The sequence below is a fragment of the Malurus melanocephalus genome, unplaced genomic scaffold (genome assembly GCF_030028575.1).
Source record: "Malurus melanocephalus ecotype Western Australia unplaced genomic scaffold, MMel_1.1 scaffold_1888, whole genome shotgun sequence".
Lineage (NCBI taxonomy): Eukaryota > Metazoa > Chordata > Aves > Passeriformes > Maluridae > Malurus > Malurus melanocephalus.
The window spans coordinates 4,487-14,757 of record NW_026625120.1 but is presented as its reverse complement, the minus strand read 5'-3'; the positions used below and the strand labels follow the sequence as shown (position 1 = coordinate 14,757).

The 10,271-nt window shown below is 54.8% G+C and overlaps 2 protein-coding genes across 2 annotated transcripts in view; both read left to right on the top strand.

Moving 5' to 3' along the window:
- Positions 1 to 145: 145 nt before the first annotated feature.
- On the top strand, positions 146 to 1,192 carry EIF3K (eukaryotic translation initiation factor 3 subunit K; the record flags this gene model as incomplete). The annotated part of the gene is made up of 3 exons (XM_057388392.1): positions 146 to 292; positions 585 to 710; positions 1,069 to 1,192. Coding segments are annotated over 3 exons (305 nt in total), but the record flags the coding sequence as incomplete, so codon positions are not given.
- Positions 1,193 to 1,541: 349 nt separating this feature from the next.
- The window catches only part of LOC130587421 (alpha-actinin-4-like), a 13,151-nt gene continuing 4,421 nt past the window's right edge, over positions 1,542 to 10,271 (top strand). The window contains exon 1 of the mRNA XM_057388391.1: positions 1,542 to 1,795. Within this exon, the coding sequence (XP_057244374.1) occupies positions 1,655 to 1,795 (141 nt within the window). The 5' untranslated portion in view covers positions 1,542 to 1,654. The remainder of the gene's footprint in view (positions 1,796 to 10,271) is intronic.

Here is a 10,271-nt window from a genome sequence, read left to right as displayed (position 1 = left end):
GGTTCAGGGGAGATTTGGGAATTCTCGAGGGGATATTGGGGGGACATAAAGGGGTCCTGAGGAGGGATAGGGGCATTCTGGAGAGGATTTGTGATCCTGGGGGGGTACGGGGGGATTTGGGGGGATATTTGGGGAGGTGTTTGAGTCCTGGGGGGTATTTTGGGGGTCCTGAGGAGTTGTGAGAGGGTTGGTGACACTACGTGGGTCCCCACAGTCATTTGCCACGTGGTGGGAATCACGTACCAGCACATCGACCGCTGGCTGCTGGCTGAGATGCTGGGGGACCTGTCAGGTGAGGGGTCCTGGGGGGGTTTGGGGAGGCCTGGAGAGGATTTTGGGGGTGCTGGGGGGAAGTTGAGTTCTGGAGGGGGCCTGGGAGGGTCTGGAGAGAGTTTGGAGAGTCCTGGAGGGGTCTTGGATGGCACTTTGGGAATCCTGTGGGGGGGTTTGGGGGGTCCTGGGAAGGTGCAAGAGTGTCTACGAGGTGCTGGTGGGATACAGGGAGGTTTTGGGGGTGTCGTTGGGGTGTTTTGGGGATCTTTAGGAAGGTGTCTGAGCCCCCTCAAACCCGCCGTGCCCCCCAGAGTCACAGCTGAGGGTGTGGATGAGCAAATACGGGTGGACAGAGCCRGAGCCGGGGCGGATCCTGATCTCCAACCAGGAGGAAAACATCAAACCCAAAAACATCGTGGAGAAGATCGACTTCGACAGTGGGTTGGGGGATCTTGGGGGGGTTTGGGGCATCCTGGAGGGGGTTGTAGGGGTTTAGGAGGACACATGGAGGTCCCATGGAAGTTTGGGGGGTCCTGGTGGGGGTTTGTGGGATCCTGAGGGGGTTTGGGGAGGGGTTGGGGGCAGTACAGGGGGGTCCTGGGGGTGTCCTGAGGAGTTTTGGATGGGTTTGGGGGTCTGGGGGGGGATGTGGGAGAGGCCCGGGGGTTTCTGAGGGTGCTTGGGAGTAGAAGGGGGTCCCAGGAGCCCCCATACTCACCTTTTTCCCTCACAGGTGTGTCCATACTCACCTTTTTCCCTCACAGGTGTGTTCATACTCACCTTTTTCCCTCACAGGTGTGTCCAGCATCATGGCCTCCTCACTCTGAGCCCCCCGGAACCGAGCCGTGGACACGGACCTCCCAATACCAACGCCCCAACCCCATCCCTCCCCAGTTTAACCAGTAAAGAGACTCCAACACGGGACTGGGCTCGTTCTTATAGGTCCCCAAAATGGTGGGGGGCGTCTGAGGGGAGGTGGGCGGGGCTTGGCTGAGGGGGCGTGGTCTGAGCTGTGCCTGAGGGCGGTGGGCGTGGCTTGGCGCGGCCCTGAGGAGCGTGCGTGAGGGCGGGTGATGGGTGTGTCGGTGGGCGTGGCCATGTGGGCGTGACCTCACCCGAGCCACGGGGCGCGTCTGAGGGCGGGGTGGGCGTGGCCTGGCGGGACAAAGGCCATGTGTGACGAGGGTGGGCGTGGCTTCGTGGGCGGAGCTCCGGTCGCGCCGGGGGGCTGGAGGGGGCGTGGCTTCCCTCGCGCCGGTGCGCGCGCGGCGCTGTGGGCGGGGCGCCGGCGCGGCGCGTGCGCAGTTCGGGTCCGGGGGGGGCGAATCGGGTCCGTGTCGGTGGCGCGTCCTCCGCCTGTCGCGACATCAGGGCGGCGATAATGGTGGATTACCACAGCGCGGGGCAGCCCCACCCGTACGGCGGCAACGGGCCCGGCCCCAATGGCGACTACATGGCCCAGGAGGACGATTGGGATCGGGATCTGCTCCTGGACCCCGCCTGGGAGAAACAGCAACGCAAGGTGGGGGGGGCTGAGGGGGGATCGTGAGGCGATTGGGAGGGGCTGAGGGGTCTCTGAGGGAATTTCAGAGTCTGAGGGGTCCCCGAGGGGGTTCCTGAGGGGTTTGAGGGGTCTCTGAGGGGTCCCACAGGCGTCAGAGCGCAGGGCAGAGGGATCTGAGAGGTTCCTGAGGGGATCCATGAGGGATCCAGAGGGATCTGAGAGGTTCCTGAGGGGATCCATGAGGGATCCAGAGGGATCTGAGAGGTTCCTGAGGGGATTCGAGTCCGAGGGGTCTCCAAGGAGTCCTGTGAGGGGTCCCGGAGGGGGCTGCGGGTGTCCCTGAGGGGGTTCGTGAGGGATCAGAGCGCGGGACAGGGAGATTTGGGGGGGCTTGGGGGGTCTGAGGGGCTCCTTGAGGAGATTGGGAGGAGCTGAGGGATCCCTGAAGGGGGTCCGAGGGTCCCTGAGGGGTCCCAGCCCGGGGCAGGGGCGTTCGAGCGGGGTCAGGACCTTTTGGGGGAGGGTCTCTGAGGGGGCTCTGAGGGTGCACTGAAGCGCCCGAGCCGGGATTTGGGGGAAATCTGGACTTTTGGGGGTCCCTGAGCGGGGTCAGGGCTGGAGGGACCCTCCCCGAATTGCGGGGAACACTTTGGGCTGTGTTTTGGGGGGCGAGAAACGACAGCGGAGGGACCCCGGGGATGAGGGGCGAACTTTGAGGGAGCTGTGTTTGGGGGATCCGGGGAGCGAACAGCCGGGTTTGGGCGAATCCCCAGGGATTTTTCCCTGGTTCCGGGGGGTCCGGAGGGTCCCCCCCGATCCCGGGTGGAGGAGTTTCCGGACGGAGAAGCGTCGGCTCCGCTCCGGGTCGGGATAAAGGGCACTGGGGAAAGGGGGATTCAGCGGGATCTAACGGGATCCAACGGGATCGGCCGCATTCCCGAGGATCGGGAACGGGGGGGACTCTCCCGGGTCAGCCCCCCCAAAAACCGGGACCCTCCGGCGTGGGAAACGCCGGGAGCTGGGAGGGGTTGGCCCGGAATTCCGAGCGGGCGCCGGAGTGTTCCGGGTTAATCATTGAGACCGGGCGGAATTCCCGGGTTTGGGGTGAATTCCCTCGGTTTGGGGTGAATTCCCTCGGTTTTAGGGTGAATTCCCTCGGTTTAGGGTGAATTCCCTCGGTTTTAGGGTGAATTCCCTCAGTTGGGGGTTTATTTCTCCGAGTTTTGGGTTTCATTCCCTGATTCTGCGTTTGCTTCCCTGAGTTTTGTGTTTAGTTCCCTTAACTTGGTTGAATTCCCTCAGTTTCGAGTTAGTTTACTTAATTTCGTGTTTAATTCCGAGTTTTTGTGTTTAATTTCTTTAACTTGGGGTTGAAAACCTCAGTTTTGGGGTGAGTTCCCTGAATGTGGGGTGAATTCCCTTAGTTTGGGGTTGGCTCCCCTCAGTTTTGGGGTGTTTAGGAGGAGCCCCCTGTTCCGGGGGGATTCTGTGGATCCCCAGCATGGAGACACCTCGGGATCGGGAATGCTGGGGTCCGTTGCCGTGGTTACCTGGGATTTTCTGGTTCTTCTAAGAAAAATTCGGATTATTTTGGGCACAGGAAGCACAGGACGAACTTCCTCCTCCTCTTCCTCCTTCTCTTCCTCCTCCTCTTCCTCCTCCACTTCCTCCCATTCCTGGCACTTCCCACTCCTATCCCACCGTTTCCCCCTGCTTCCCACAGCGTCTTCGTTCAGAATTTATATTTTTGCTTGGATTTATCAGGACTTGGGGTGTTTTGATGCTAAAAACGGGGTTTTCCCCCCAGCTGGATTCTGGGGGTTCCAGAGGAGCCGGGGCTGGACTGACACCGGCATTCCCAGCCGGAATGCCGATGGACGGATGAGCTCTGTGTGGCCTCATTAACACCAGGAGTTAATTAGGTGGTTAATTAGCAGGGTTTAGGGATTCCCCCAGTCCTGATCCAGTATTGGAAGCGCTTCCCAGACCCGTCCTCGCCTTCTCCGTGTCCGCAGCTTCCAGGGAATTCCTTCCTCTTCCTCCTGCTCTGGAAGTGCCGCATCCTGGAGGGGAAACCAGCGGGAATTTGGGAATTTGGAGAATTTTGCTGCTTCCCCCACGGCACCGGGTCCCTTCCCCGGGGACGGGGCTCGGGATCTCTCCGGAGATGGATCAGCTCCTGTTTCCCACTGAACTCTGGATCTGGGGCGATTTGGGGTCTGCTTTGTGCTGGAATTGTGAATATCCCGAGAATCTGTGAAATGGGAACGGGGGTTGGAGCCGTGGGGATTTGGGGTCTGCTCTGTGCTGGAATTGTGAATATCCCGAGAATCTGTGAAACGGGAATGGTCGCTGGAGCTGTGGGGATTTGGGGTCTGCTCTGTGCTGGAATTGTGAATATCCCAGGAATCTGTGAAACGGGAATGGTCGCTGGAGCCGTGGGGAAGGAACCGTTCCCATTGGGCCGTGGCGATTTAGGGTCTGCTCTGGAATTGTGAATATCCTGAGAATCTGTGGGACTGGAACGGGGGCTGGAGCCGTGGGGAAGGGGCCGTTCCCACTGGGCCGTGTCCGGGCCCCAGGGATTCGCCTCTGGAATTCCAGCAATGCGGCCGGAGCAGCGGGGGAGCAGCGGGAGACGGCGGCTCCGCGTCCGGCCTTCCCTTCCCAGCCTTCCCGCTGTCCTTCCTTCCTTCCCCGTGTCCGTCTGTCCACCAAAATCCCGGAGTTTTGCCTCAAACAGGTGCTTTTCCTCCCAGCTGCACGCACTGGGAAGAGAATCGTGAAAATGTGACGTCTTTCAGGATCTGTCACAGATCCGCTGTGGGAATCTGGGATCCAGAGGGATCAGAGATCCGTGAAGATCCTGAACCCCCGGAGAAGGGATAATTCCTCCCCCTACTCCTTGGATTTGGTGTTATTTCCCTGTTTTTGCCGTGTTTGGGTGTTTTCCCAGTTTGTGCCAGGTCCTTTCCACCCACCTGGCGCAGAAACCTGGGAACACGCTGGATTTGGCAGAGATTTTAGGGAAAAAATCCTGGAATATGGCAAAGGCAGCCCCGTCCASGCTGGAACAGGCTCTTTTGACCCGGAAAAGCTTCCCAAAGCCCCGTTTTTGGGGAATATTCGGGGGTGCCGCCCCCGGCGCTGCCGCACCCCCGGCGAGGCGGTGCCGGATTTCGGAGCTGCTCATCCCCCCTGGAATGTGGGAACGCCCTGACCCACCTGGAGACCTGCAGCTTCCCAAAAAACAGCAGAAATTCCACCTTTTTAGGCCCAAAGGGAGCCCCGGAGAATCCCGGGGGAGGTTGGGATGCGGGAGGTGAGGATCCTGCCCGGAATTCACCGTGTTATTCCCAAAAATCCCATCCCGGAGCCGAATAAGGGCAAGGAATGAGGAGAATTCCGCGCTCAGGCCTCCCCCGGGAGTGGCAAATGCAGCAAAAGCAACAGAAAACATCCAAAAAAACAACAGCAAAAACATTCCAAGGGGAGGGGAAAACCGGGAATGGGGGAGCGGAGTCGGGATGCGCCAGAGGTGACGGGGATGGGAGACAGCACCACCCAAAATCCTCCTTTTCCCTGATTCCTCGTCATCTTTCTCCATTTTTTGGGAATTTTTCCTAATTTTTCCGCATTTTCCCCCTCAAGTTTTGGTTATTTTCCCCCAAATTTTCCTCATTTTTCCTGTTTTTTCATCATTTCCCACAATTATTTTGTTCATTCCCGCCATTTCTAGTCATCTTTTCCCATTTTTTGGGTCCCATTTCTTGGTATTTTGTTAACTTCCTGATTTTTTGGGTCATTTTCCCAGATTTTCTTGTTATTTCCCATTTTTAGTAACTTTTCCTCTTTTCTGATCATTTTTCACCGTTTTTAGATAATATTTCTCTAGTTTTGGGGCACATTTTTTGGTATTTTAGTCACTTTCCCAGTTTTCTGTTCATTTTYCCCAGTTTTTCCTCAGTTTCCCCTGGATTTTGGTGATTTTTCCCACTACTAAATCCTTTCCCATACATTTCTTCTCATTTTTCCTGATTTTTAAGTGACATTTTCTCATTTTTCACCACTTTCCCAGTTTTTTTCCTGTTTTCCCTGATTTTTGGTCACTTGTGATGGATTTTGAGTCATTTTTTCCTGTTTTTTCCTCCTTTTTTCCTCTTTTTCCTCCTTTTTCCCTCTCCTCCCTTTTCCTGCYGGACAAGCGGCCTCAACGGCGCCTCGTTAATTATGTTAATTATGCAAATGATGTTAATTAACCCCCACTAACGAGCCCAGGGAAACGCCTGGATGAGTTTTTTATTCCCTCTGGAATTTTCTTTCAGCTCCGCCACATTTTAACGGGAATTTGGGAATGCGGGGAGCGAGTTCCTGCCCTAACCCTAATGAGGGCTCGTTAATGACCTCRAATCCCTGGAATTTTGGGGAAAAAGCCCAAAACCCACCCGAGGGGGCTCATTCCCACCTGGAATTCTGGGGTTGGCRTTCCCAGAAACTCCCCTGGGTAGAACCGGTGGAAAACTCCCCAAAATGACCCAAAAATGAGGGATTCTGGGACGCTCCCAAAGGAAAATCCCCATTTGGGGCTTTTTTTGGGATAAATCGTTGTCCCTGAAGATCTCCCGGAAAAAAATCCCGAGGAAGCAAAGCAGGGCAGGATTCCCAGTGGGTCCATGTCCGTAATTAGGGATTTTTCCCTTAAAAAGTTGGGAATGTCCCTTGGGATCATTCACAGACAGATCTCAGCTCCCTCCCAAGGGATTTTTCATCCAAAAGTTGTGGTTTTAAGCAAAACTGGAGGAAAATAGGGAGGAAAATGCATTTTCCAGCTCTGAAATTCCCTATTTTTGGTGTGAAGGAGGAAAATGAGGTGGATTTTCCTCCCTGCCCCTGTTTTCCAGTGGTTTTCCTGGACAAAAAGAGGAAAAGAGGGATAAAAAGAGGGATAGAGCACTTTTCCACCCCCAAAATTCCAAAATCTCGGGGATAAACTCATCTGAAGTCCCAAATTTTGGGGGCGAGGGGGAGAAACGTGGTGGATTTTTCTCCCTGCCCGCATTTTCCAGCACTTTTAATGGAAAAATTGAAGGAAACAGAGGTGAAAGTAGGGCCAGAGCCCTTTGCCAGCGCCAGAATTTTGGAATTTGGGTTCTGGGGGGGTAAAACGGGGTGGGTTCCGTGTTTTCCCAGAGTTTCGGAGGGAAGGGGGGTCCCCCCTCCCGGCCCCGCTCCGCTGCTGCTGACACAATGCCTGGAAAACGCTTCTCCAGCGGTTCCGTGGGAAGGAAATTCCAGAGGCCTGTGCGGAATCTCCTTTTTTAGGCATTTTTTGATGGTTATTTTTGTCCGGAACGCGCCGGGGGGGGTCCGTCCAGACGGGATTGATCCCGGATTGCGGCGGCTCCGCTCCCCCTCCCCAAACCCCGCTGCTTTGGGATCCGTCCCTGGGCTTTGAATCCCCCAAATTCCTCATTTTTGAGGGGAAAACGCCCGGGTTTGGGGCTGTGGGAGAGCGAGGCTTCCCTTGGGACAGAAATTCCCAGGGTTTGSAGAGAACTTCCCCAGGTTTTTAAGGAAAGGAGCTTTCGGGGCGGGATTTTGGGGCTTTTCAGGAATGTTTGGGAGCGCAGGGCTGTGAGRTTGAGGGAAAAGGCCCCGGAAATGGATTTTGCCGGGATTTTTCCGGGCTCTGGGGGTGACTCAGCCCTTTYGGCGTGCCGGGGCTCGTTCCCCGGGCTCGTTCCCGKTSCCGGTGCCGCTGCGGGGCCGCGCCCGACCGCGCCTGGCACAGGCATGCGGGGCTGGCACGGCCAAAGTCCCGGCGCCGCCCTCCGAGTCACCCCAGAGCTGGCTGCCAAAGGGTCTGGAACCCCAAAATCCACGGGTTTGGGGTGGGAAAAGTGCTTTACCTGGAGAGTCATTCCTGCCCCCTCTGCGGGGTGTTCCCCCGGGGATTTGGGGTTGGATCCTGGACTTGGAGCAGGGATTCCTGATCCCAAAATGAGGAAAAGATCCCTAAAAGTGAATTTGGGGTTGGATCCTGGCCTTGGAGCAGGGATTCCTGATCCCAAATCAGGAAAAGATCCCTAAAAGTGAATTTGGGGTTGGATCCTGGCCTTGGAGCAGGGATTCCTGATCCCAAAATCAGGAAAAAAAAACCTAAAAGTGGATTTGGGGATGGATCCTGGCCTTGGAGCAGCATGGATCCATCCAGAGGAGATTCCTGATCCTAAAATCAGGAAAAAAACCCCTAAAAGTGAATTTGGGGATGGATCCTGGCCTTGGAGCGGCACGGATCCATCCGGAGGAGATTCCTGATCCCAAAATCAGGAAAAAAATCCCTAAAAGTGGATTTGGGGATGGATCCTGGCCTTGGGGCGGGCACGGATCCATCCGGAGGAGATTCCTGATCCCAAAATCAGGAAAAAAAACCCTAAAAGTGGATTTGGGGATGGATCCTGGCCTTGGAGCGGCACGGATCCATCTGGAGGAGATTCCTGATCCTAAAATCAGGAAAAAAACCCCTAAAAGTGGATTTGGGGTTGGATCCTGGCCTTGGAGCAGCATGGATCCATCCAGAGGAGATTCCTGATCCTAAAATCAGGAAAAAAACCCCTAAAAGTGAATTTGGGGATGGATCCTGGCCTTGGAGCGGCACGGATCCATCCACAGGAGATTCCTGATCCCAAAATCAGGAAAAAATCCCTAAAAGTGGATTTGGGGTTGGATCCTGGCCTTGGAGCAGCATGGATCCATCCAGAGGAGATTCCTGATCCTAAAATCAGGAAAAAAACCCCTAAAAGTGAATTTGGGGATGGATCCTGGCCTTGGAGCGGCACGGATCCATCCACAGGAGATTCCTGATCCCAAAATCAGGAAAAATTCCCTAAAAGTGGATTTGGGGTTGGATCCTGGCCTCGGAGCGACACGGATCCATCTGCAGGAGATTCCTGATCCCAAAATCAGGAAAAAATCCCTAAAAGTGGATTTGGGGATGGATCCTGGCCTTGGAGCAGGGATTCCTGATCCCAAAATCAGGAAAAACTCCCTAAAAGTGGATTTGGGGTTGGATCCTGGCCTTGGAGCGGGCACAGATCCATCCGGAGGAGATTCCTGATCCTAAAATCAGGAAAAAACTCCCTAAAAGTGGATTTGGGGTTGGATCCTGGCCTTGGAGCGGGCACGGATCCATCTGGAGGAGATTCCTGATCCCAAAATCAGGAAAAAAATCCCTAAAAGTGAATTTGGGGATGGATCCTGGCCTTGGAGCGGGCACGGATCCATCCGGAGGAGATTCCTGTTCCCAAAATCAGGAAAAAAACCCTAAAAGTGGATTTGGGGTTGGATCCTGGCCTTGGAGCAGCACGGATCCATCCAGAGGAGTTTCCTGATCCCAAAATCAGGAAAAAATCCCTAAAAGTGGATTTGGGGTTGGATCCTGGCCTTGGAGCAGGGATTCCTGATCCCAAAATGAGGAAAAGATCCCTAAAAGTGAATTTGGGGTTGGATCCTGGCCTTGGAGCAGCACGGATCCATCCGGAGGAGATTCCTGATCTTAAAATCAGGAAAAATTCCCTAAAAGTGGATTTGGGGTTGGATCCTGGCCTTGGAGCGGCACGGATCCATCCGGAGGAGTTTCCTGATCCCAAAGTCAGGGAAAAAATCCCTAAAAGTGGATTTGGGGTTGGCTCCTGGCCTTGGAGCAGGGATTCCTGATCCCAAAATGAGGAAAAGATCCCTAAAAGTGGATTTGGGGTTGGATCCTGGCCTTGGAGTGGCACAGATCCATCCGGAGGAGATTCCTGATCCCAAAATCAGGAAAAAATCCCTAAAAGTGGATTTGGGGTTGGATCCTGGCCTTGGAGCAGGGATTCCTGATCCTAAAATCAGGAAAAATTCCCTAAAAGTGGATTTGGGGTTGGATCCTGGCCTTGGAGCGGGCACGGATCCATCCGGAGGAGATTCCTGATCCCAAAGTCAGGAAAAAATCCCTAAAAGTGGATTTGGGGTTGGCTCCTGGCCTTGGAGCGGGTGCAGATGCATCCACAGGAGACTCCTGATCCCAAAATCAGGAAAAAAAAGCGCTAAAAGTGGATTTGGGGGTGGAGCGATCCCAGCTCCTCAAATAACTGGATCCGGGGGTTGTGGGGTCGGGCATTCCCGATGGGATCAATGGGATCACTCCCAGTGGGATCAATGGGATCATTTCCTGAGGGATCAGTGGGATCATTCCCAGTGGGATGAAATATTTGGGATCATTCCTGGCAGGATCAATGGGATCATTCCTGCTGGGATGAGAAGGGGAGGGGATCCCTCAGCCAGAACCCGATGGGATCCTCCAGAATCAATCCCTTGATCCATAAGTGRAGTGAGCAGGAATGGAAATCCATAAATCCCTAACTCCATGAATCCATAAATCCATAATCCTACAAATCAATAAACCCATAAATGTGTCAATAATCCACAAATGGAAGCTGGAATTCCCTGGAATTCC